Source organism: Protopterus annectens, chromosome 10.part0, assembly GCF_019279795.1.
Source record: "Protopterus annectens isolate FY-2018-M chromosome 10.part0, PAN1.0, whole genome shotgun sequence".
NCBI lineage: Eukaryota > Metazoa > Chordata > Ceratodontiformes > Protopteridae > Protopterus > Protopterus annectens.
The window spans coordinates 33,746,518-33,774,404 of NC_056744.1; the positions used below are offsets into that span (position 1 = coordinate 33,746,518).

At 42.0% G+C, this 27,887-nt stretch overlaps 1 protein-coding gene across 3 annotated transcripts in view; it reads left to right on the forward strand.

Moving 5' to 3' along the window:
- The window catches only part of RAB37 (RAB37, member RAS oncogene family), a 2,500,291-nt gene that overhangs the window by 2,207,116 nt on the left and 265,288 nt on the right, over nucleotides 1-27,887 (forward strand). For all 3 annotated transcript variants that reach the window (XM_044084985.1, XM_044084984.1, XM_044084986.1), the window contains one exon: nucleotides 1,750-1,802. In XM_044084985.1, the coding sequence (XP_043940920.1) occupies nucleotides 1,750-1,802 (53 nt within the window). The remainder of the gene's footprint in view (nucleotides 1-1,749; nucleotides 1,803-27,887) is intronic.

Sequence of the window (27,887 nt, forward strand, 5' to 3'; positions counted from 1 at the left end):
CTTATGTAAGCAGTTTAATCAGCTGTTCCTTTAAGCTTCCTACTAACCTGTATGACCCCATAGTACAAGCATGTACATATAGACTTACACAATCACACACACACACACACACACACACACACACACACACACACACACACACACACACACACACAAACATGAGTAGCCAGAAATTTACATTTTGTAATCATAACCTTGTGTTGCTCCCCAATATCACATATAAAAAAAGCACTTCAGATACTGCTTCCTAAAGTACTTGTGTATAACTTTCAGCTATTGCCTCAGTAACTTATATAGTTGTTTTGCAACTGAATAAGTATATCTCTGTGTAACCTGTATACATGTACATGTTTCAGGCACACACTTAAGGTACCCAGATTGTCACTATTCAAAACAATTCATTAGAATTTGTGACATTTTTTGCTGAATATATAAGCAAAGCAGTTCCATGGTGTATTCAGAATTTAGCCTTTATTGGGGTGTGACTACCAGACCAGGAAGGTAAGTGTTACATTTCACACCCATCTTCCAAGAGGCAAGGACAAGTAAAGACTATAGCCTATGGCAAGAGGGAAAGATATTGGCTTATACTCAGGATGCCATCATAATTCATGACATTTCATGCCAATTAATGTTAAATGCTTTCCATCCATTGTACTTGCAGCTCTTTGCCAGCATTCACACACACACACACACACACACACACACGCGTGCGCATACACAAAAATGAGCTTGCATTATTTGCTGTATAGACTGTACTCAGATTACCAAGTCTTTTAACTTCTCCCTGCAGGCATCTTGTAACGCTGGATGTATGCCAGCTCATAAGTAAAACATAGTAAGCATTTTATTGCAGATAGTTTAATGTTGTTGAGTTATCTTTCAGCTGTGTTAGCAGATGTGGCTATTTGGTTTAAGTATTTGTAATATTAAGATCACAACATTTTTTTTCTGTACTCATTTGTTACAGAACTTTTAACTTAGTTCCCTCACTGATACTGGAATGTTTGTGTACTATTAACACTCAGTCTGTGTTATGTGGCTTTACGATTGATGTGCTATTATCCAGATCTTAATGTTATCACCTGTCCCTTCTCGTTTTATTATACATTGCTGTTAACTCTCAATGCAGTTTCTTCATGTATTGCATGGATGGAATATAGAAAAAATATTAGGCAAGCACTCATAAGGACCATATGATTCCTAGACATATACTCTTTTAAGTAGACTTAGAAATTCATGCCTCCCTTTTCAAGCACTTAATAGTGTTCATTTCCCAAACTGAACACAGCTTTAGATTGCCTTTCTCTAGTGAAAAAGGCATTGCCCAGTTCAACTTGCACAGTCAATAAAATGCAGTAACTAAATATGTCATCATCTCAGCAGGAAGGCTATAAACATAATGTGGAATAAAGGGCTGTATATTTCTACCAGACTACAGACATGAGTATGCATTTAGAGTCCAATTAGTCTTTTGTAGATTGTTGACTGTTGGCTCAGTACTACACCATATGGATTCCACAGCTAATTTTATCATTTTATCATCAAAGGTGAATAAAAGCGGTGGTAGGGGCCAGCATATGAAGAATAAAAAATGGAAGTAGGAGGATGATGATATTTGATCGTTTCTAGAAAGCCATGTTTTGTAATGTGCACAATATCCTTTCATAAATATAGAGGTCATTTTCTGCATGTTTTATCTATCATGTTGTTTTCAGGAGAACTTTAACAGTCTGTTTTGTGTTTCAGCTCTTCTCCTGCTATATGATATTACCAGCAAGTCATCATTTGACAACATCAGGGTATGTATGTTGCACACTTACTAATATATACTTATATATGTATATATATATATACATACGTGTTTCATAAGGTAGGCGTGTCCTCAGAGCGTAGATTGTGAAGATTACATGAAAGGCTATGGCTAGCTACTCAGAACCATGTAACACAAAAACTTTGCCAGTGTTCTTATGGTTTCACATTCTTTCGACATATACTGCAGACCATTGCTGTTAGTATGTCCTTTTAAGAGACATAGGGACTATTTGTACAATCTTTCATTTATTCATTCATTCTTCAGCATGTGATGACTGTGGTGTAGGACTAAACCAGAACACCGGTTAAAATCATACACAGATAACGGAGGACATGCAGACTCAACAGAGAGGACATCCCAAGCAGACACTGTAATACAGCAATGCTAGTAATTGCACCACTGCTCATGCTCCCTAACATTCATCTGTGGCTTGGCACAGCTTTCTGTCAGTAGTCTTTATTCTGACTTACCATCATCCAATGAATGTAAGTTTGTGATGTCATTTAAAATACATGTATCTCTTTATTAAATGCACTAAAAAGATATTCAGATAATTATAGTCTCATGGTAGACTAGACAGGGAATTAACAAGTCAGTTGCAGTGGCTGACTAAACACCTATCCTATAAAACTCTGGAGTGACTCTACTTTCAACCTAGAGCCCTATATTTATGTGCTTGCTCATTTTAGAACACCAGAATAGTTGAATGAGTTCTCCAAAATAACATATTGACCCTTATTCACAGTTGGAGCCTCACCTTATGTTACTTACTGATTTTTCATCACTGCACCAGTTAGTTGAACCTCTTCATCAAAACCTTGGGGTTATCTTCTACTAAGTTGGAGTCCTTTGTTTGTGTATGTTCATTTTAGGTATAACATCTCAAAGGTTTACCTAAGTAACATTTGCAGATGTAGCATATTTATTTTTAACCATTCATTATAGTACTTTGTTCCTACCTCCTTTAAGTCTGTTCCTTTATGGCATTCTTTGTTGTTGAACTAGATGAGATTTTTATCTACTGCATATGTGGTGACGGTGATTGTTTTTTTAGGAGCCATGCATCAGTCATGACCTGCTGTATAGAATGGACACTGGAATCTGAGCTGATGTTCCTTCTTTGGATTTGTTGTACTTTAACCAATCACAGCTTGTAGGCTCTGCACATGTGGTGTGCAGTGCTACCCTTCGAACTGAGTTATGACACTGGTGTACCCATACATGGACATTTCATCACCCCACCCTGTATTACATTTATGTGCTCTCGGTGTCACCCCATTTATACCAAAGCTTAAGCCTTGATATCCTTTTCACAAACTGAAGAATAAAACTACTGTTAACATTACAACAGATAACCAACTGCATTAACATCCTCCTAATAAAACTTCCTGTCTGCATATATAACAAATGCAAATTACCTCCACTCAAGAAAATTTGAGCAGCAGAATCAAATTATCAGACTATTTATTTATTTATTTATTTATTTTGTTAACATTTGTTTTCCAGGAAAGTCCAACTGGAACAGAGCCCATTGTCAGCGGAGGCCTGGAGAGAAATGCTCCAGATGCATGTCTTTGGAATGTAAGAGGAAACCCACATGAATGCAAGGAGGACATGCAGACTCCACACAGAAGGCACCCCAGTTGAGAATTGAACCAGAGAACCTCTTGCTTTGAGGAGACAACCCTAACCACTGCAAAAATGACCATCGATCCATGTTAATTATAGGTTCATAGGTTCATACTAGGCTATCTGCCCAAGGGCATTTATAAGCCTAGCCTATAGTTATGCGGCTTTCGCCACCCCTTTAGTTTGAATAAAAACTATGCCTATCATTTTGCTGTGCCTCTGTCAAGCAGTGACACTGAAGTAATCCCTGGGGTATATCTGCGATCTCCCATCCATTGGTCAAGATTCCTCTTGAACAAGGCCAGAGAGGTGCTCTGCCTCACATGTACCGGGATTTTGTTCCACAGCATAGGGAGTCTCTGGGTGATGAATCTGTCCCTCCAGCACGTTCTATTTATAACCGTGTCAAGGTTTAAGTCTCCCGCCCTTGTGGTTCTGAGGGATCTAGATTTTTGAGGTGAAGAATATTCATCAAATCTGGGTTTGACATGGCCTTATATGTCAGGCACAGGTCACCTCTGAGCAAGCGGTATGAGACTGAATAGAGCTGGAGTTCTTTCAGTCGGGCAGCATAAGACATATTTTTGAGACCCTTTATCCTTTTGGTGAGGAACTTTTGGGGCCTTTCAAGCTGCAGCAGGTGTCTGGTCAGATACATTCCGAACGGGGCATTGTACTCAATCATAGGTCTAATGAGTGATGAGTACAGGGGGACGATGACCTCCCTTGATCTAGATGTGAATCCCTTCATGATCAGGTGGGCGATATAGAAGGTTTTCCTAACTACTTTAGCAACATGAGTGTCAAACAAAAGCCTACTGTTAACCTGGGTCCCCAGATCCCTGATGACTTTTTCTGTGCTCAGTGGATTGCCACCTATATGGTAGCTAGGGGTAACCTTGTTTTTCCCGAAGGGTATGACTATGCATTTTTTGGCGTTTAACTTCAGGCCATGGCTCTGGCACCAGTTATCCATTTCTGTGAGGCCCTTCTGGAGGATATCTGTCAGATGTGTTTTCGACTATGGCGCCCAGTTTGCAGTCATCTGCAAACTTTGTCAGCCATAACCCTCCTGTGTTTGCTTGTACTTCAGAAAAGTAGATGCCGAACAAGAGTGGACCCAGGACTGAGCCCTGTGGGACACCACTTGTGACAGGCTTTGAGTCTGACATGGCTCCAGCAACTCTGACCCTGTGGGTTCTGTCACTTAGCCAGTTTGCAACCCATCTTGGGATGTATGGGTTTACATTCAAGCTGATGAGTTTTTCGATGATACCTGAGTGGGGTATTGTGTCGAAGGCCTTTGCCAGGTCGAGGTAGGCTGTATGGACTGCCTTTCCTCATCAATGGCCTTGGTGACTGTCTCGAAAAAGTCAACCAAGTTTAAGAGGCAGGATCTGCCTTTGACAAAGCCAAACTGGGTTGGATCCAAAGTCTGCAAGTTCCCTATGTCTTTATTTATGAGTTCCATTATGATCCTCTCCATGGCTTTGCAGATAAGGCTTGTCAAGCTAATGGGGCGGTAATTTCCAGGGTCTGTGGAGGCACCGCCCTTATGAAGTGGGACCACAGTCGCCGTGCGCCACTCCTTGGGTACGTATCCTGAGGTGAGGCTAAGATTAAACAGCTGTCCTAACTGTGGGTTTAATTCCTCGTTGAGTTCGTGAAGCACACAGCCGGGGACACCATCCGTCCCATGGATGCTGTGTTTTTGCCTTAGTGAGGGCAGTTCTCACTCGGGCGATGGAGATGTTTGGGGGCTACAATCCTCTGGAATAGATATCTCTCCTTTTGGGAGAAGTTTGCACTGAACCTGTCAGCCAGTATGTTGGCAATGTGTGTAGGTTCAGTAATTTTCACATCATTTTGAACTAATTCTGAGCATATCTGGGAGTTTCCTCCTAGGTTTCTAACATAGCTAAAGAAGGCCTTATGATTGTCTTTAGAGTCCTTGGCGATTTTTCTCTCAAAATTTGCCTTGGATGATTTTATGAGAGCTCTTAGTTTTTTACTTATAATGATCAAAGGTGGCTTACCTTTCAGGGATTTTGCTCTATCTTGTAGTAGCTTCCTCCTTTTGTTGTAGAGCTTGTTTATGGCTGGGGTCCACCAGACTGGACGCTTGCCTTTGGTACAGAGAGTCTTAGTTTTGTTTGGGATTGCCTGATCCATGCAGTCCTGTAGGTGCTGGTAGAAGGCATTTGTAAGTGATTCAGCGGTTTGAGTAATGTTTACCACTGGCTCAGGGGCCTTAAAGGAGACCACACTAGTTTTTAGAAGTGTGAAATCGGCTTTTGAGAAGTTTTTCACTGTGGTCTTTTTGTTTCAGGTGGGGCGGGATGAGGACCTCCAGCGAGATTAGTTTATGATCTGATCTCACCAGTGAGGGGTATACTTCGGTGTTGAACATTTTGATCCCATGTTCGTGATGATGAGATCAAGTATGTTTTCTCCTCTTGTGGGGATGGTGACTAGTTGTTCCATGGCATTTGAGATTATGAACTCCAGGAATCTTTGGGTTAGAGTGTTCGGGCTTGAGTAGTGTTCCCAGTCTATATTAGGGTAGTTGAAGTCACCTAGTATGATGGTGTTTGGAGATGCATTTATCCTCCAATGTTTTCAGGAAGGCCATGTGAGGTTCCTGAGTTTGAGAGGGTGGCCTGTAACATGCTACAAATTGCAGAGCAGTCTTGCCTATGGTTAATTGCACCTGGATGGTCTCCGATGCATCGTCGTTGCCACCAACCTTGAGGTGTGGGTGTCCTTTATGAATATGGACACCCCTCCTTTCTTGGTGTTGTCCGGATTTTGGGGCCGGAACGCATGATATGAGGTGAAACCTGTTAGTGCTGGGGTGCTCTCAGGAGCCTTGAACCAGGTTTCTGTCACAGCACAGACATCGATGTTCTCCATATTGAGAAGGGCCTCGAGTGTGCATCTTGAGATTGAGACTTCTGGCATTGAGCAGCATTACCCTTAGTTTTTTTCCTTTTTGGTGTTCTAGGGTGGTAGGTTTAGAATTTGAGCCTTGCCTAAAAAGGCACTATGGGGGTGGCAAGAGCCTTTGCCAATATCCGGAAGCCCAGCGGTGACAGGTGCAAGCCGTCCCTTGCGAAGCAGCATGGCTTGTCCAGCATGTCATCCCAGGCAGACAGACATTGGATCCCCTTTGAATGACACCAGAATTTAAGCCAATTATTAAAGCTGATCATCTTATCACTGTATTGTGGCATCATTCTAGGTGAAGGTAGGATACTGCTCAAGGTCAGGGTCATACCTGCCTCGGCTACATAATCAGAGAGCTCCTCAATGTCCCTTTTCATGTAGTCCAAGGAGGTACGTCTCAGGTCATTGACACCAGCGTGGACAATGACTGAGTCATACTTGTACCTGCTGTTGAGAGACCTGAGTGCTTGCGTTATGTGGCAGATTCTAGCGCCCGACAGGCAGCTTACTGTGACCTTCTCCTTACTCAGTCTGGTGAGCGGGATGTCAGTGTGTCTGACTATGGAATCACCAATGACAAGTGTGTCTGGCATTTTGTTTGGCCTTAAGGACTCTGACTGTGTGGTCTATGTGTTGCATGTGTTGGGTCTTGAGGTGGTAGTTGTTTGGGTGTCTGCTTTGGTGGCCTCTGCTGTTTTGGTAAATTTTTGATCAGAACCTCCGAGTATGTCTTTGTGTGAGTATGTGTATGATTTGAAGTTGTGATGGTACCATGTGTGACTGGGTATGTATTGTGTGTGGTTACCTTCTCCTCCTGTCTGGTCTTGCCAGTCCTATGTTGAGAGAGCTCAGCCTCCAGTTTGGCCATATAGTTGCATCTCTCGCATGTATTTGTGTTTTGTGGGAGAAGGAGAGGATTGTCTGTGTACATGAGGCAATTGTAACATTGCCTCAATATTCCCAGGTTCACAAGTTGAGCTGGAGAGGACACTAGCAACTGATCCCTCGACATACTAGAAGTAGTAGATAAAGAGACTTTCAAAGGACTCCAGGGGAAGTGGGTTTTAGGCTGGTGGGGTACTATCTATAATAAGAGTGCTTTATCAAGGTGCAAGTACTGTAGGAGTAAGTGCTAGGCTTTACAGATAGAGAATAGTCTACTTGGGAATCAAGTAGAGATGAACTTTTCAGTTATAGGATATGCTGGTTAGATCAGCAGTACAGCTCGAGGAAGGTAGTTCTAAGGGAAAATTTGAAGAGTGGAATTTAGATGGCCCGAATAGTTTAACCTTGTTTAACCACCGCTGCTCTTGTGTGCAACAGTGGCAACTCCGCGCTAAATCGCGCTAACGCGCGTTTAGCGTGTTTTATAGCAGGGGGCTGAAGGGAGCTAGGAATTGGCCCAAAACGACCAATGGACTACTAGTTTCTGGCTGAAACTTCACCAAATCGGACAAAAAGGCCGCTCAGTGCTTCCCACTCCCACTGGTAAGCAAAGAAACTTCCCTCCTTCCTAATAAGGCAATGGATCAGTAACAGGAACTAAAAACAAAGCCCAGGGATCAGCAACTCTGAAACTGGACTACTCTAGTTCAGTAAGGCGGGAAAACAAGAGTTTTTTTTTTTTTTTTTTTTTACAGAGACAAGGAAAAAAACAGACAGTAAATGCTATAAATGCTGTAAATTGGCTAGCGCCTCTTAGTGTGTAGCCTACAGAAACAATTTGCAACAATTAGTAACTTAAAGTGCAATAAACAGTGTAAAATTCAGAAATCACTTAAAGTAGCAGTAAAACAGGCGAAATGCAGTCGCTAGCTTAATAACAGTGGGAAAGCCACAAAAATACTTATATCTGGTAGAAAGTCACTCTTTTAGCTCTCTGCTGCTTGGATCACTCTGCAGGCCACCACGAGGATCTGTGCTGAGTTGGTACAAGCTGGAAAACGCGTTTAGCGTGTTTTATAGCAGGGGGCTGAAGGGAGCTAGGAATTGGCCCCAAACGACCAATGGACTACTAGTTTCTGGCTGAAACTTCACCAATTCGGACAAAAAGGCTGCTCAGTGCTTCCCACTCCCACTGGTAAGCAAAGAAACTTCCCTCCTTCCTAATAAGGCAATGGATCAGTAACAGGAACTAAAAACAAAGCCCAGGGATCAGCAACTCTGAAACTGGACTACTCTAGTTCAGTAAGGCGGGAAAACAAGAGATTTTTTTTTTTTTTTTTTTTGCTTTTTTACAGAGACAAGGAAAAAAACAGACAGTAAATGCTATAAATGCTGTAAATCGGCTAGCGCACTTTAGTGTGTAGCCTACAGAAACAATTTGCAACAATTAGTAACTTAAAGTGCAATATTGTTGCAACAGCAAAGAAAATGCAAAACCATCATAAAGCTCACACAAATTCCCTCAAAATAATATTTTTACTGTCATATACATACTAGTTTTTTCTTATGTTGCAGACACAGCATACTTTTATCTGGGAAAAATTATGTGAACTTTCTGTAAGCCTAAACTTAATGCACATAAAACTTTGCCTATGGCATTTCATTTACATAAACCAAGCAGCTTGCCTCTTGAAAACAATTATGCATAAAGACATCCGTGCTTAAAAGAACTGGCTTTATGAAACTTAAGACTCCTTTCAAAAACAGTAAAACTAAAACAAAAATTCTTCTTTACATGCCTTACCTCTCCCTGCTCAAGTTGTCATGATGGTCACTCCAGTCCAGGACCTGTCTTTACCCAACACTACACTAACATAAATCCACATAATTTAATTAGAACCACACCCTGTATGACCACAAGGAAAAGAAAGGATTTGCAATTAACTCTTAAATGTGAACATTATAAACAAACAGGTATCCTGGAATCCCGAATAGCAAGAGACAAATCAGATGTCATAGCCATCACAACGTCATGGCTCAAAGATGAATCTTGCACCCAACTTTAACTAATTCTTCATTACTCATTTTCTCTCCTCTGTTATAACACAAGTAATATAAAATCTGGAGGAGGTGCTATTTCTCTTGGTCTGGTAACAGCATTAATTTAAGGAATTCTTAATTAGGAGTAATGCATCTTAATTAGGAGTAATGCAACAGTACAGTGGGTAACATTCTTATCTCACAAGAAGAGAGAGGTTCTCTGGTTCAGTTCCCAGCTCAGATGCATTCTGTGCAGAGCCTGCATGTCCTGTGTGTGTTTGTCTGGGTTATTTTCCTGATATCCCAGTTTCTGTCCAAATTCCAAAGACATTCAGCAAGTAGATTAGCAACTTCTAAATCATCCATATGTGTGTGTTCATGCATGTGTGAAAAACATCTAAAATGTATACAGGTGTGTGTCTGTGCATGTGTGATATGAACAAAAAGCCTGGTAGTTTATTTCCACTCTTCCACCTTGCTTAGTAAACTCAGTGGATGGTGGTAGTTGTTAACAGGATTGCTAATGCAGTTGGCTGCAACTTGTAAGTATTAATAAATAGAATTAATCTTTTTAAGATGCCCTAACTATAGCCATTTACTAAATTCACTATTAGCAACTACATAAACCTGTGCATTTGTATAGTGTATATTCCACCACCTTATTCCGCAAGATTTAAAGACATGCTTGGCAACCTCCTGCAAAACTATGCTAATGAAGAACTGATGCTTTTACTGGACTTCAGTGTGACTTGGCTAGACAGCTGCAAACATCAGCTTGAACAGGTCACCTGTTGGCAGAGCCTCATACAGTTAGTTACCTCATCAGCTGGACAAAATCCTCAGACAAGCAACAGCACTTTCCTTGATCTGATGCTCACCAGAGTTCCTTGAACATGTAAGCCAGCAGTGGTCCTCCATAACATCACAATTTGCTGTTATTCTGTCAAAAGGTTAAAGGTATCTAACAATTCTTAAACAAAACAGATCTTTCTGATAGCCACAAAATCAAATTATTTCTTGAATTTGTTGACATCCACTATCATGCCCTATCATTAATTCAGATTATTATTGACAAGCTTTCCAACTAAACTCCATGGCCAAAGGAAAAATACTCACCTTTGGCCAATATCAGCCATCAAAGGTCAATATTTTCTTGGAGTTATGCAGGGATTAAATGGAAGCAAGCCCATAGACATGAAAATGATGCAGTCTTCCTGACAGTATGGGGTACTGCCAGAATACTAACAAACGCAGCTGAAGTTTCTTTGTGAAAATCAAATGTTAACATCTGGAAATCCTAGAAATGTTCTGCAAAACCATCAGCCAAATAAAATACTCCAACACCAATTAGTAAGCATTTAATTAAACTCGTATTACATATTTTAATCACTACATCTCTACTTTCTTCGTATAAATCAATCACCTTGTCTAGATCCAGCACTGTAGGACCCAAACAACCTATTGTAAGTGGACCCCAGACATCCCTCCTTTTAACTTCAGAGCTCTTTCCTATTCAGCTCTGAGTAAACGTATTGCACAACTAAACACAAACTACAACTCAAAACATTAATTCACTTTTGTGCCACAGTTCTGGTGAAACCCATAACTTACATATATGCTTGCCTTCATTTTTTGTTATCCCACCAGTGTTTGAACATTCTATTATCTCTTGAACGGTACTGCAAAGGGCATTTATCCTATGGATAACCTTTGCCCCTAGCCAAGATTTTTGAGATGCTATTGTATAAAACAGCTGATAGAATACATAAGTAAATATCACCACCTTCTCCATTCTTAATGCAGTTTCAGCAATGACTTTTAACCTTTTAACTGTCGCATGTTTTGTGAAGGCCTGTCCCAAGCATACTGGCTGTTTTTGTTATTTGAATTTGTGTTTGCACATAGATGCCTCTGTCTCTAAAATTGTTCAAATTTTTCTTAAAATATTTATAGCCCATCACTGACATAATTGTTTATATAATGCACTTAGTTCAGGTTGCTACCCACAAAGACAAATGAACAGCTATATCTTGAATTTTAATGATTTTTTTAATTACTCAATATAAAGTATTTTCTTTAGTCTGAAAAACAGCATTGTAGATTTGTCTTAATGCCTTTTCATATATTTTTATTTATTTTGTAACTGTGCAGACAACTAAAAGCTATGCTTTTGATTTCAACTGAGTGAAAGAAAAAATAGAATTCTCAGAATTTCAAAAGGCCATTTTGCTGTGAATGTTGTCCTAAATTTGTATTACAATATCTCTCTACTGGACTCAGGATAATCTTACGAAATTTTCAGGGCAAGACCCCTAGATAGTTTTTGTTCTGCTGTGTACTGCATAATATGCACTGGAAAAATATCACCTTTTTCAGAGAAAAACATATTTTATTGCATAACAATGCAGTAATGATATTATTCAGATATACATGAGCTTGTTAGCCTAAAAAATAACGGAAGGCGTATGTTTGCTCTGAATGGAGAAAAAACAGAGTACACGAATAGCCATAAAGGACAACTGGGGGAATTTCTAGAATCTTATCTCTGTAACCGTAACAAATATTACAACAAAGTACTCTGAAACATATGTCATATGGAATAAAAACCCCTGTGTCACTCACTGGATTGATAACCGATTCACAGGATGCAGATAATCAAAACAGGGTATGTTACCTTCACAAAGAGACCAGTCACCAGTGGATGGTTCAGTGCTGGGACCTCTCCTGCTTGGTACCTACTTTTCTGAAGTAAAAGACAATACCAAAGGGGTCTGGCTGACTGAGTTTGCAGATGACTGCAAGGTAGAAGCGGTCTTTGGATTCCCCAAATGACTTGGCCATCCTGCAGGAAGATTTTCTACACAAATAAATAAATGGCTGCCAAAATTATGGACTGAAATTAAATACCCCAAAAAAATATTTGTATCTTTGGGAAGTTACCTACCCTAGGAAACTACCACATTGACAGTACTCTGCTAAGAGTTAACCCAGTTCAGAATCTAAGAACTTATGTAGACAGTGACCTAACTTTTGACCAACATGTGTGTATTGTTTTAAGAAAGTCCATCTGTATTGCATAGCTTATAAACAAAGGGATTGTGCCTTGATCTAGGGATGTCATTGTCCCCCTTTATTCAGCCACCATTAGTCCAGTTCTTTGAATATAAAGCCACCTTTTGCATGTAACTGTCAGACACATGTACCAACTGGAAATTCCACAAAGATACCTTACTAGAAGGATGCGAGATCTAAACAGCATGTCCTACATGGACCGACTCAATGCCCTGTCATTATACTCGATATCCTACAGACTGTTAAGAGGTCACCTGTGTCTGGCATACAAGGCATCCTCTGACCCATTACTGATGGATTTACTGTACTTCAGCAAGTCAAATGGCATCAGAAATACTTGAGTCTAGGGATCTAATCATCTTCTGCAACATCAAAAGAAGAGTCTGGTAGGACAGGTATATTTCGTAGAGAATATTGCTGCTCTAAAACAGACTCCCCATCCACATAAAACAAAGTTCATTCCTGTCCAATTTAAATGCAGCTTAGGTCTACGGACAGGAAACAAAAAAAAATGTATCCCAGGACTGCCCTCTGTACTCCTAATGGATAGTTGCAGCTCCTAAATGCTTTATCCCATGCTTCAGTCCCCTCAAATTATCTGTGGTGCTATCCCAGTTTTTATCATTAGAGGTAACATATAATTATAAACCATGTCATGGGTAAGTCCAATCGATAACCAAATGGGGTAGGTTATTTCAATAACAAAAATGCTACTCTTAAAATGGCCCACAAGGGCAACTAATCTAATACTTACCTATGAGCTTATAATCCTCCACTATAGAATGTACAAAGCTAATGATGCCAGGCATAAAGATACACATACAACTTTTTTCTTCATGTAGTACATTTTGCTGCATATGAGTCTCAACTGTATCATATTTACATTGGCAAAAAAGTTTCCGTATTCAGGAGTAATACATTTTTATTTCTAATGTAATGACAATCTTCTGACACAGCTAAACCTACCCAGGATAATCTAAAAATGTTACTGCTCAGTGCCAGGAGACTAAAAAAAATCCATGTCCTTCAAGCTCTCCTCAACCTGGGGAATATAGACCTCTGTGCAGTTACTGAGACATGGTTTAAAGCAGGGCTATAATGCCTTTCTTACATTTAGATCAACTACTGTGCAGCAAGGGGACAAAACCAGGGGTGACCTGTGCTATTGGACTGCTGGACTGCAGCCCCCCCAGCTGTAAAAAATAAAAAAAAGAAAGAAAATAAAGATAAAAAAGAAAAAAAAAAATTGCGGACTTTCGCGCATGCGCACTAGTCCAGACTGCTGTGTATGCGCACTAGTCCGGACTGCTGCTGAGACAGTCTGAAGCATGCGCGGACTGTCTCAGCAGCAGTCCAGATTAGAAAACACTTAACAACAGACATCCCAGAAGTCTATGCAGTAACTGCATAGACTGTCGCAGGAAATGGAGCCAACTCGGACTGCAACGTCGTCGGCAGGCAGACTGGAGTCTCGTCGGGGAAATCTCGCTTGGTGGATGCACACGAAGGGATCGTGAGGTCGCGGGCATGGATTTAATGGCGCGAAGGGATCATGAGGTCGCAGGCATGGATTTAGTGGCACGAAGAGATCATGGGCATGGATTGAAGGGATCGCTCCAGGTAAGAGTGTGTGTGTGTGTGTGAAAATGCCCCAGTTGCTATATAATGGTGGCTAGAACAAACTCATGGTGGTGTGGTAGGGAATACCTCAGGCTTGAACCCTGTATGCAGTTGTTAAGGACCTGAATTCCCTACCCACCACCATTTGTAAAAAAATTGCAGATTTTTGCCTCATAGTTGATCTGATCTGTTCCTCATAATATCTGTGGTTTCTAAATGCTGCAATGCTTGCTATTTGATGGTGCAGTGGTAGCATTGTTGTCTCACAGCTGCAGGTCCTCAGGTTTGATTCTTGACTGGGGTGCCTTCTGTGTGGGGTCTGCATCTTCTCTGTGTGTTTGCAGATTTTTGCCTCATATTTGATCTGATCTGTTCCTCATAATATCTGTAGTTTCTAAATGTTGCAATGCTTGATATTTGATGGTGCAGTGGTAGCATTGTTGTCTCACAGCTGCAGATTCTCAGGTTTGATTCTTGGCTGGGGTGCCTTCTGTGTGGGGTCTGCATCTATTCCCTGTGTTTGTGTGGGTTTGCTTTTGTGTCCTCCCATGTTACAAATACATGCCTGCATTATTTCTTCCTGGGCCTCTGCTGAAAATTGTTTTTTTGTTCCAAGTCAGACTGTCCTGATTAACAAATGTTAAATAAAATTGACAGGCACTTGAATTTCAGACTTCAGGTTTCTGAATGTTTACTTCTTTACATATTTGATGGTGCAGTGGTAGCATTGTTGCCTCACAGCTATAGGTGTTCTGGTTTGATTCTTGGCTGGGGTGCCTTCTGTGTGGAGTCTGCATCTCATCCCTGTGTTTGTGTGGATTTTGTCTAGTGTCCTGCCATTTTACAAAGACATGTGTCTGCAGTATTTCTCCCTGGGCCTCTGCTGAAAATTGTTTTTGTTCCGTCAGAAGTAAAATTGACAGGCATTTGAATTTCAGACTTCATATTCTTCAGAAAATACATAGTAACACAACCTTTTATTCTTGCAATTTTCTAAGTTTATAAGATGAATATTTGAAATTTGTCCTTATTTTTGGGACTGTATTACCCCATTATTGGCTTTGTCCAGGTTTTTTGTGCTAATGTTGACAGCTATGGCAAGAACTGAATTCACTGAATATGTTTGAGGGCTGTATTCCCTCATTACTGGGTTTGTCCAGGTGTTTTGTGCTAACAGGTTGACAGCTATGGTGAGAACTGACTTCATTAAATGATAGCCATTTAATAGTTTCAGTCTTCCTCTCTTTCACAAAGCAGCTGATTTGGCATAGTGGTATGTTGCTCTGACTGTTTTGCACAGGGACCTTGGCAATAAAATGTATGGTGATAACACAGCATTTTAGTCTAGCAACTTTCCAAGATTATACAAGCAATGCTTAATGTGTCCCTGGTTTTTGGTCTTTTGACCCCCCCCCCCTCCAATAAATTTGGCTTTTTCCAGATTTCTTGTGCTGCGAAGTTGAGATGCAGTTGAGTATTGAGTAGATTTTACAAGGAGCTGAGAGCTGCAGGGGAAGAGAAGTTTAGTGCTGCTTATGCTAAGTCAGCTTGCATTGTTAATAGCACAACAGGTTGTGTGCTTGCTTTTGATGAAGAAGGTTGTTGGTTCTACTCCCACAAGGGGTGGATGCTGCCATACTGAAAAAGTTAGGATACTATGAGCCTGTTATCAGTTTGCCATCCATTTCCTATTGCAATATTGCTAGCTTATCATACTTCTTCAGAGATTGTGCATATTTACTGATAATGGTGGACTGTAGAATTGTGCATATTTACTGATAATGGTGGACTGTAAAAGTCTGAGTAGACTTTTATAATGGAATTGTTCTGAACTGGGCAGTTTTGTCATTATGGGTGCATGCATTTTGTTTCATTGTTTACTGGAAAGATGTTCTGAATTGGGCAGTTTTGTCATTATCGGTGCATGCGTTTTGTTTCATAGTTTACTGGAAAAAAGTTCAAAACAATAGGAAGGTGTATCAAAGAGCACATGTATGTTTCATATGCAAGGGGCCTATGATTTGAAAACAGCCCAGAATTAATCTTTATCTGCCACTGGTAAAATGTATTTTCTTTGAATGTGGGTTTCAATGCTGTTTCAATGAATGTGAGTTTCAAGGGCAGAGAAGTTTTAATGCTAAGTTTGTTTAGCAGATGTCTTAGTGTTTGTGCTGTAAAATGCAAAATAAAACTTTCAAATGAAGTCCAAATCATCATAGAAGTAAATCAGTATGCACATTAGTGTTTATGGTAAATGGAGTGAAATAGCCAAGTAATGGATCATTGGAATGGCTGCAGGGGGAGGCTCCATTCGACCATGATTTTGTGAGGGGGAAGGGCAGCAAACTTAAAGACAGCCCCAGCTGAAATATACCTCCCAACTGTCCAGATTTTCAAAGAATGAATAGATTTCTGCTTCTTATTTTTGGTTTGTTCCTCATAAAATTTGTGTTTTTCTGGCAAATCATTTAGGAATTAAATCACTAAATAATGACACACTGAGTTTCACACTTCATAACCTTCAGAAAAATGCATGCTAAAGTAAGACCTGTTGTTCTATCAACTGTCTCAGTTTATACAAGAGCAATTTTTAGTACTGTTTATATGTTCCCCCAATATATTTGGCCTTGTCCAGATTTATTGTATTAACAAGTTGAGAGGTACATGCAAATAAATTGCTTTATAGAATTAGGCATAGCCAAACCTCTCAACTGTCCCTGATTTTGGCTCAAAATGTTGCTCTTCCCCCTAATAATCCCTCCGCAAAATAGCAATTTTGGAAGAAAACGTGGAGGGTTTACAATTAAGAAATGACTGTAATAATCAGAGTTATAGATTACTTTTATTTCAGAAATGCAAGTAGATTATTTTATTTTGTCAGCTGATCAAGTTAGCTGTACTAATATTAAAGTGTCCCTTCTTTGACAGGTTCCCAGCTGTATTGTGTGGCTATTTTATATTTTTACATCACATTTTTGGTCCATTTTTCATAAAATTGTGTTTTTTGGCAAATTAGTGACAAATCATTAAAGACTGAAGTTAGAAAATAATGACAGACATTTGAGTTTCAGATTTCATACCATTCAGAAAATTCATACTAATGCAAGACCTCTATTATCTTTCTAAGTTTATAAGAGCAATATTTTAAAAATTGTCCTTATTTTTGGGCCTTTGTCCCACTTCTTTGTATGGCTTTGTCCAGATTTCTTGCTCTGAGGTTGAGAGGTATGACAAATGTGTCAGGGCCATCACAGTCAGCCAGAGACATTTCAAATTGTGACATACTTGTTGCACCCCACTCCCCCATGTAGTGACTCTGGATGTGTTGAAGCAAGGCAAGGAGTAGTTATGCAGTGTAAATGTGCAGAGTATCCCCCCCATCCAAGGTAGACACAAGTACTAGAATGGCTTTTCATCTTTCCTTGATTTTTGCAGAATGGTCTGGTTTCTGTCATATTTTTTGTACTGTTGATTTATGCTTATTGCTAAAAGTGCCTGTTGCTCTGTGTTTAAGTAGCAATACTTTAATGACCATCAGGTAAGCTTGGCTGAGATCGTAAGATGCAAGTAAGCTTTAATAAGCATCCTGTTAAAGAATTGCCAACATTGAAAACCTTTCCGTTGTTGCCATGTAGAGAATACTTAACTAGATAATGTATAAGCCTTGGGTATTGAAATGCATATGACAGTATTTGTAATAAATGACAGGATTACATTATTTTAAGAAGCTCATTACACTTGGAGACTTCCAGTCATCTCTGCAGGCTTTACCCGTAAACTAAACAGAATGCCAATTGTGTGGTCCATAACCTGTACAGTAATCCTTTTAAGCAATGTATCTTGAGCTTATTTCTTGTTTGCTTTTCATTTTTTACTTTGATCATGTTTTCCCCATGAAACAAGTAGATAGTTGTCAGGCAGCAGGTCTTTTTTTGGATAAGAAACATTTTTACAAGTGGGGGCATCAGAGATTTCTACTTTCAGCATGTTACTTGGTACTTTAATAAAGTTGAATATACATTTTAATTAGAACTGCAGTGCAAGAAGTGGTTTGAGTAGAGTGCTGCTTGTTTTTCTTATACTTGATTTTGACTGGCATTCCATTAATGTATTTAAAAAGTAATTTATTTTTTCATGCCTCACAACCTTTTTGTTTCCATCTAGATATTAGATAAGCTGTCATGCAGCCAATGCATTGAAATATTTTTATTCTTCTACACTTCATTTTGTCTTGCTTGGACTCTCATAATGACGGTTTGGCACCCAGGGCAGTGTATTTAGTTAGTTTTTGTGGTTTTGAGCATAGCTCCTGCCCTTTCTAGTTGGCCACACCCCTTCCCATTGACCCCACCCATTCAGCTGTCTCCTGCAGCCCCTCTTTGATTTGAAGTCACCAGCCGCCACTGGACAGAACCTGAAGATGTCCCAGTTTGCATCAAACACAAACACACCTCAAGGATGGTCAAACAGTATGGTGCTTGACTTTTGCATAACCAGCTTACTGTAAGCAAAGATGTTAAGTTGTCAATCTCGCCTTCATTCTTGTTGGATGGGTTCAGAGCTGATCCTTGGCTCCGACTCGGCCAATACTAAAGCTTGAGAGCTAATTCCACTGGCTCGAGGCTCCCCTATATCCCACAATGCTAGGCGGTAACTACCCAGATCTCGTTTGCCGCTTAGCTGCGAGGTGCTTTCTTCTACCGGCTCTGGCAGGTTAGTGAGTTTTTTCTAGTCAAAAACTTCAAATTTCTACCCCTATCCTTGTTATTTAGTTTAGTGCATAGTACAGGATATCCCCTTAGTATAAATCGGGTCTCCCTCGTTTTTATCCCCTTTTTATTCCCTTTTAACTTCTAGGCCTTTGGCCCACTCCCCTTTTTTCCCTCGTCATTTAAGTGTGACTGGGTTTTTTCTTTGGTTAAAGGGTGTGTCTGTGTCCTTTGATATACAATCTCCTCTTTTAGGATGTCTAAAGACTCCAAGGTCTCAGGCTTCAAGAAGTGTGACTTGTGCTTTCAGAAAATGTCTCTGACAGACCGTCACACTTCTTGTGTCTATTGCCCGGGACCTTTGCACCTGCGGGACTCCTGTGCTGTTTGCCATGCATTCAGCCCGAGAGTCCTGCAGGAACGCAAAAATAAACTTATTCTTCGAGGCTTATTAAAGCCTGAAGGCCCCTCGACCCAGTCTGCATCAGGGAAGCCTTCAAAGACTTCCAGGCCGTCGGCTCCAGCTTCAGAGCTGTCTGCTGGGAGCATCAAGGCTGCTTCAACATCGGCTCCGGCTGGAGTTGATGTTTCGAAGACTCAAACCGTTACCTCAGCTCCGGCCGGAGCTGAGGTTGCTAAGACTCAATCGGCTCCGATAGTCTTATCGGAGCCACCTTCAAAGAAGAGGTCGAGGGTCCCCTTCTATCTTCTGTCGGAGTGGAGCCATAGGTCCCATTCCTCTCGGTCCTCCAGGCTGTCCGACCATGACTTACAAAGGGTGGTGAGTAGACTTCTCAAGTCCGAGGCACTGGCCCAAATGCTGCATAGCCCTACTCAACAGTCAGCGGCTATTCCCATCCCTGCTTCTATTCCTCCTCCGACTCCTTTGAGTTCGGAGCCAGGGTTCGTCGGAGCTGTGGCTGTCAGTGCGTCGGAGCCGATACCCTCCCTTTTGGCTCTGTCGTCTGCTCCGATTTCCTCCTTGGAGGAATCTCGGCGCCGAGCTTCCCTTGTCGGCTCCGAGGGGGCAAGTGGCATTGGACCCTTGTCCGACCCCATTCTCCCTCTCTGAGCATCGGCGCTGGTGAGTTCGGCTCTGACATCGGCCTCGGAGCCATCCCTGTCAGTGCCGGGGGGGGGGTCCTTGTCTCCTCAGAGCGGGGACCTTCGGCCTTGGCTGATCAGGGTGCCTTTGAGGTCATGCGGAGCGTACTAGACCCCATGTCTACCCCACAGTCAGCTCCGTCAGCTCCTCCCTCTTCAGTGCCTGCGGTGGTTTCTACCCACCCCCTCGTAACAGACCGTAGAGAGCCAGCTCCTCAGGTTTCCCCATTGGGAATATCCTCTTCTTCCGAGGCTTCTCCTGATCTGGCAGGGGAACCCCCTCGGAAGAGACAGTGCAAGAGGAAGCACATTGACTCCCCTGAGTCTATCACCTCCGACACCGACTTGGAGGAATCTGAAGGTTCCCCTCGGTCCCTCTCTGAGGATGTCTCTTTTGCTGACATCCTTGAAATCCTTAAACAGAGGGGGAACTGGCCCACCCTTAACCCTTCAGAGGACGAGTCGGTCTACCTTGAGGTGTTTGGCTCTCGCCCTTCCACCTCCTGGGTGTCTCCTCCTTTTGACCCCCTCATGGAAGTGGTGGCAAGGAAGGCTTGGACGGCCCCTGATTCGGTGGATCCTACCCCAAGGAGGCCGTCAAAATTTATTACTGCCCCAAAAGAGAAAGAGTTCTTATCCAAAGGTGTCTCTGTTGATGCCATGGTGGTGGCCGCAGCCACTAAGAAGGAATTAGCCGATCCTTCGGTACCTGTCCATCCTCCTAATAAGGAGTCTAGGACCATGGACAGGTACGGTAAGCGGATGTTTTCCTCAGCGACCTTTGCCATGCGGTCGCTGAACTACTTGTGTCACTTCACCCGTCTCCAGAGGGATTTACTCAAGGATATGGGTGAGGCTATGCAGGATCCAACAGCTGAGGGGTTCCAAGACAAAATGAACTCCCAGTTGGCAACCCTGAATTCGATTGTCAACTCCTCCATGCGGCTTATCTCATATGCGGCTGATGGGGCGAGTAGGGCCGCAGGCACAGGTGTAGCTTTACGACGCCATGCCTGGATGCAGCTTTGCAATTTTGCGGACCCTTTCAAGGCGTCCTTCACCAATTCAACCTTTGATGGCTCAATGTTGTTTGGACCTCAGGTGAAGGATACATTGACTAGGTGCGAGCAGGAAGGTAAGACTCTCTCTGCCATGGGAGTCCATTTTTCTACCCCTTCCAGACCTTATCCCAAAGGTCGGGGGGGTGGGGGAATGTGGTTCTGCAAACCACAAGGAGTCTCATCTGACGCACAAAGTCGATTCCCCTCTAGAGGCAGAGGGGGGAACAACAATAGACGCCACCCTAGGGGCAGAGGTGGTCCGCAAAATCAGGGTAGCAGAGAGACTTTCTCTGATAAACCCTTTCAGCATCCCTGAGGAGCTGCCCGGCTGTCCACCTTCTGTGGCAGTCGGGGGAAGATTATCACTGTACCCAAAAGCCTGGCTTTCCCTCACTCAAGACAAATGGGTACAGTCGATCATATCCGAGGGTTACAAAATCCCTTTTATTCACATCCCATCCCAACCCAAAGGATCCCTTCCAGACGTTCCACCCAGTCTAAGGGAACAAGCAGCGTTAGAAATATCAAAGCTGCTGTCAAAAAGAGCTATCCAGCCAGTCCCAACAGACCAGCAAGGATCCGGAATCTACTCCAAATTCTTTTTGGTACCAAAAAAAACAGGGGACTGGAGACCAATACTGGATCTCAGCAAGCTAAACAAGTATGTGAAGAAAACAAAATTCCGGATGGTCACGCTACAGTCCATTCTACCCTTCTTGGGTCAGGACAATTGGATGTGCTCGATAGACCTTCATAATGCGTACTACCATATCAAAATGCACAGACGCTCCAGGAGGTTTCTCCGCTTCAGGCTGGGAGCCAGTCACTACCAGTTCAGAGCCCTGCCCTTTGGTCTCACTACAGCCCCCCGAGTGTTCACCAAATGTATGGCAGTGGTCGCAGCTCACTTGAGACGTCAAGGATTCCAGGTGTTTCCATATTTGGACGACTGGCACCTTACCGCCACCACCAGGCATCAACTTCTTTTATCCAGAGACTTCACCATCCAAACTTGCCAAGCTCTAGGCATTTCAATAAATTTCAAAAAATCTGCCTTGTCGCCTTGTCAATCTATTACCTTTATAGGCGCCACCTTAGACACAGTTCATCTTTCTGCCACACTAACAGAGCAAAGAGTATCAGATATCCGCAAACAAGTTTACCTTCTGCTTCAATGCAACAAGATCAAAGCCAGGGTAGTCTTGAAGGTATTAGGACTCATGGCGGCTACAATTACACTCCTCCCCTTTGCTCATTTTCACATGCGGATCCTACAGTGGATGCTGTTTTCTCAATGGTCCTTCCAACAGCTCCCGATGTCTCACATCATCCTGCTAACCCATTCATGCAAGAATCACCTGTCTTGGTGGATGACATCACCTCAAGTTCTCCAGGGCAGACCCTTCATCCCCCCCCCCAATCGCCACGGTGACGACGGACGCCTCCCTGATTGGGTGGGGGGCATTATCAGGGCAGGACAGTCCAGGGCACGTGGCAATCTTTCGAGTGCCACTTGCACATAAATGTCTTAGAGATGAGAGCAGTGCTTTTAGCATTGCAAGCCCTTCAGGACTCTCTTCCCACAGGGACTATTGCAATTCAGACGGACAACATGTCCGTAGTGTGGTACATCAACAAACAGGGTGGAACCAAGTCCTACCCCTTATGTCGAGAGGCACTCAGACTTTGGCAGTGGGCGATTTCTTCTCAGCATTTTCTGATAGCAATGCACATTCCCGGGAAGTCCAACGTGATTGTGGACAAGTTGAGCAGGGCTATTCTCATGCCTCACGAGAGGTCTCTAAAAAAATCAGTGCTGGAAGAAATCTTTCGAATATGGGGCCGGCCTTGCTGCGATCTTTTTACTCCTCCCCAAAACAGCAAGTGTCATGACTTCTTCACCCTCTTCCCTTTACCAGGCCAACCCACCAGAGACGCTCTAGTCCACGATTGGCCCCGGGGACTTCTGTATGCTTTCCCCCCCTTTCCACTGATCTCTCAATTAATTCAGAAAGCTATCGCCTTGAGAGTCACTATGATCCTCATTGCCCCTTACTGGCCTCGACAGATATGGTTTCCATTCCTACATCATTACCTCTTGGAGCAGCCTTGGCATCTGGACCCAGTGCCAGATCTTTTGACCCACCAGTCAGGCCAGCTGCACCACTCCCTCCAATCTCTCAACCTCACAGCATGGTTTCTCCGATTCCTACCCTAGCCAGGCTTCCCTTAATCTCTCATTCAGTCCGTAACATCCTGATAGCCTCTCACAAGTCTTCTACCAGAAGGATCTACAATAGTAAGTGGAAGCGTTTTTCCTTCTGGGCAGCATCAAAAAATATAGACCCCTTCACTGCACCTATCCAGTCTATCCTAAACTTCCTGGCAGAGCTCTTTCATTTAGGCTCTTCCTTATCTACCATTAGAGTACAACTAGCTGCTATATCTAACTTTCATGTAGGTGTCTCGGACTCCAGTATCATGTCCCATAAACTCTGCAAAGCCTTTCTAAGAGGTGTCTTTTTGCTCAAGCCCCCAATCAAAGATCCCCCACCTCATTGGGACTTGAATTTGGTCCTAGCATCCTTGATTCTCCCCCCCTTCGAACCTGCGGCTTCATGCCCTCTTAAGTTGCTCTCATGGAAAACACTTTTTCTAGTAGCCATAACATCAGCTGGAAGGATATCTGAACTTCATGCTCTTTGCAGTCGTCCTCCTTACTTAGTTTTCCATAAAGACAGGGTGTCCCTCCGGACTAATCCATCCTTCTTGCCTAAGGTTTCCTCTGAGGCAAACCTAAATCAGACTATCGATCTCCCCGTCTTCTTCCCTGATTATTCCAACAGGTCGGAACAAAAGTTACATTTTCTAGATGTTCATCGCCAACTTCGATATTATTTAGACAGGACTAAACAGTTCAGGAAATCTGACCAGCTCTTCTTGTCTTATGCGGAAGGGAAATTGGGCCTTACAGTTTCTAAAGTGTCCCTTTCAAAATGGCTTACCTCTATAATTACCTTCATCTATGAAATCAGACATCAAAAACTGCCTTCAAGACCTAGAGTTAATTCAACTAGGGCATTAGCTACATCTGTAGCTTTTCAGGACAGGCTACCAATAGATTCCATTTGAGAAGCAGCCACATGGGCTTCTCCTCATACCTTTATCTCGCATTACAAATTAGATATGGCCTCCAGAAACCGTGCCAACATTGGTTCCACTGTTCTCAAGAGTCTGTTCCAATAAGCCACCCGGGATAAGGTGCTAGGGATGCGGTCCCATCCAGCAAGAATGAAGGCGAGATTGACAACTTAACATTGAGAAGTTATGTACCTACCATAACGTTCCATGTTAGTTGTCTTCTTCTCGCCTTCTTTCTTGCATCCCACCCTCCTTCCCCCTAGCCTGGACAGACCGATAGGAATTTTTGGGATCTTCCATTGGGGTTTCCTTCCCACATGTTCTACCACCTCTATTCTCCCTTTTATGTTTGTGGTAGCTTACATACAGGTTTATAAAGAGGTGGGTTCTTTTTCTCTCTTCTCCATACTATGGAGACCAGCACTGCTTGGTTTTAGCTATCAAACGAGATCTGAGTAGTTACCGCCTAGTATTGTGGGATATAGGGGAGCCTCGAGCCAGTGGAATTAGCTCTCGAGCTTTAGTATTGGCTGAGTCAGAGCCGAGGATCGGCTCCGAACCCATCCAGCAAGAAAGAAGGCGAGAAGAAGACAACTAACATTGAACGTTATGGAACTTCTCATTCCATACTATTTCCTTGCAACTATAGGCCCCCTTTATGACCAAGAGCCCATATAACATACTTAAATGAACTGGACACACACTTTAGTCAGTTTAATACCATATTCATAACTACCCCACTACATACTGGGAATTATACATGACCGCAAAAATGCAGACCCAGACAAAAACCCTGGACCAACTAATCCATACATCCCTTCAACTGCCAACATCCTTGACTTGATCCTTATTCACATGAGAGAATGTTGCACCCCCACCTCCCCACCCCCAGTGTAATGTTCTCACTGGGCAGTTCAAACCATAAAACTGTCTCTTTTGAAATAAAAACAAAACTTCGGACCTTAGCTAACCCTGGAACTTTTAAGAAGTATACTAAGGCTATCTTCCGGGTCTATATTAGAACATCAAAGTTTCAAAACTTCAAATGTTCTAATATCAAACCCTATTCAGCGAAAGCTGAAAACATCGAACATATAGAACAGCAATCCACACACATACACCTAAAATCTTACACCTAACCCTACACTAAACTATACACACACCACTAACTATCCACTTACCTTAACCCAAACCCTAACCCTAAGGTCCGTCACTATCGCGCACTCACCTCACCCGCGCCCTAACCCTAATTCACCTACCTCGCCCTAACTCTCACGTCCACACAATCGCACACATACCTGACCCGCACCCTAACCCTAACTCAACTAACCCACCCTAACCCTCACGTCCACACAATCGCACACATACCTAACCCGCCAGGGCCGGCCTTAGCCGAAATAGCGCCCTAGGTGAAGTAGTGCTGTTTCACCCCTTAAGCCCCACCCACACCACACTCATGAAATACCCCTATTTGAGCCACACCCACTGACTGGGTCATTCCCCAAGAAAGCCATTCCAGTCATTTCCTTAAATTATTTAAATACATCAGAAGAAAGATACCTTGTAATGTAGTTAAACTGCAGCTACCTTTGCATATGTATTTTCTACGTGAAATACCAGAGCCAGGTCATGGTCATATAGGGTCCTTTGAAGGGTAATAGACCTCCACCCCATAGCAGCCCCTCCTGCAACAATCCCCAGCAGCAGCCCCCCCCCCTCCTCAGCCATTCCAATGTTCCATTATTTGGTTACCTCACCAGTTACCATGCATACTGTTCTATTATTTGCTTCTACAATGATTACAGATATTGAAATAAAATAGCACAAACACAGATAGCCATTTGCTAAACAAACAATACAGTCTCACAATGAAAACAGACTTAGCTTGAGCAGTAAACTTCTCTGCCCTTGAAACTCACATTCATTGAAACAGCATGAAAACCCACATTCATTGAAATGGCATGAAAACCCACATTCATTGAAACGGCATGAAAACCCACATTCATTGAAATGGCTTGAAAACCCACATTCATTGAAATGGCATGAAAACCCACATTCATTGAAACGGCATGAAAACCCACATTCATTGAAACGGCATGAAAACCCACATTCATTGAAACGGCATGAAAACCCACATTCATTGAAACAGCATGAAAACCCACATTCATAGAAATGGATGTGGTTGGTGGAGAATTAAGTTTACCTTTGGGTGGTTTTCAAAAGAGACTCCTTGCACACATTTTTTAGGACCATGCATGCATGTATTTATTCTTTGATTCACTTTCCTAATTATATTCCTTATATAATACAGCACCACTTGTTAGAATATGTTTTAAATTTCTAGTTTTAAACATTCTTTTAATAAGCAATGAAACAAAATGTATGAACCAATAACTACCATTTCAGAAAATTTCAACAATAAAAGGCCACTCATGACTTCTGTCATTACAATCGAGTTTATATTAAAAACACGAACGTTTACTTACCCGAACACCTAAATGCTGACACATATTCCGTAAATACACGGAATGCCCTAAACCGTGAAATTCAAAAACTCAAAATGTCATACTTGTCCCATCCCACCGCCCGCTACATACTACCTACACAAGCAAACTAAATAAACCACATACATACACTAACCAAAACCCTACTTCTAACCCTAAAGTAAACCCTTCTTCTAACCCTACACTAAATCTTGCATATACCACCATGTATGCACTTAACCTGCACCCTAACACTAAGGTCCATAACTATCGCTCACTTATCTTAAAAAGCTGTACCCAAACAAATTAAATCCACAAACATACACTTAATAGAACTCTACTTCTAACCCTACACTAACTCTAACATACATTACCATCTATGGACTTACCTTAAGAAGTAAAATCATCTGAATTCCACATTAAAGAAATATGTAACTAAAGAAGAGGATGCTACTGGCAAACAACTTCAGTGCCTGCTACCCTTGAAAAATTAATTGCCTATATTACATTAAAAAATTGGTAAGTTGGTGATATTGCAATAGGAAAGGACTAAGAAGTTAATGGTCACTTGCTTCTGTCCAATAATATGTCTCATCACCCATTCCATCAACATCAGAAATGCTCTCTCCACTTTGGGAACGCATAATTGACAAGTTTAAGGGGCTGGCTGCATACTTCCTAGTGCCAAACCAAACATTAGCTTTTAATCTATTGAACCAGACACATTTTGACGGAACCAGACTTCTGAGAACAGGCATGGCGGCAGTTCAGCTTCCACCTAAGGAAAACAGTCTAGAATGTACTGTATCATCACCAACAAACTGAATAACTAAAGATTCCTACAAGCCCGCAAAATATTAGACTGACACCACGACTGGAAAGAGAATAAGTTTAACATTAATCTGCCTTGTATGACTAGTTCTCCATTCAATGAAACACACCCTTGACCCAAAATGTGGACTGTAAATAAATGATAGTTTTTTTTCTTTAAATTTACTAAGGGTTGTAACATTTTATTTTACTAACCTTACCACGTGCTGAAAAAGACCACATTGATAAACAAAATAAATAAAGGGCTTTTGGTGGAGACTCACTTAAACTTTCAACCTACAATAAAGCAGGTTAAAAAACTATAACATTCAGTTATCAGGGTATTTTTATTCAATATATCAGTGCACATAGTCCTTTCATATACTGCCACAGCCAAAGCTTGTGCTCACATGAAGTCAGAAACAGTGCTTAAAAAAGACACCATAGATTAACTTTTGTACTTTTCTAAACATTGTACCATAAACAGTGTTATCGTGACCTGCCTTGCTGTTATCAATAAAACACATTTTTGTTGACTTTTTTGATCTACAAAAACACTAATATAAAACTG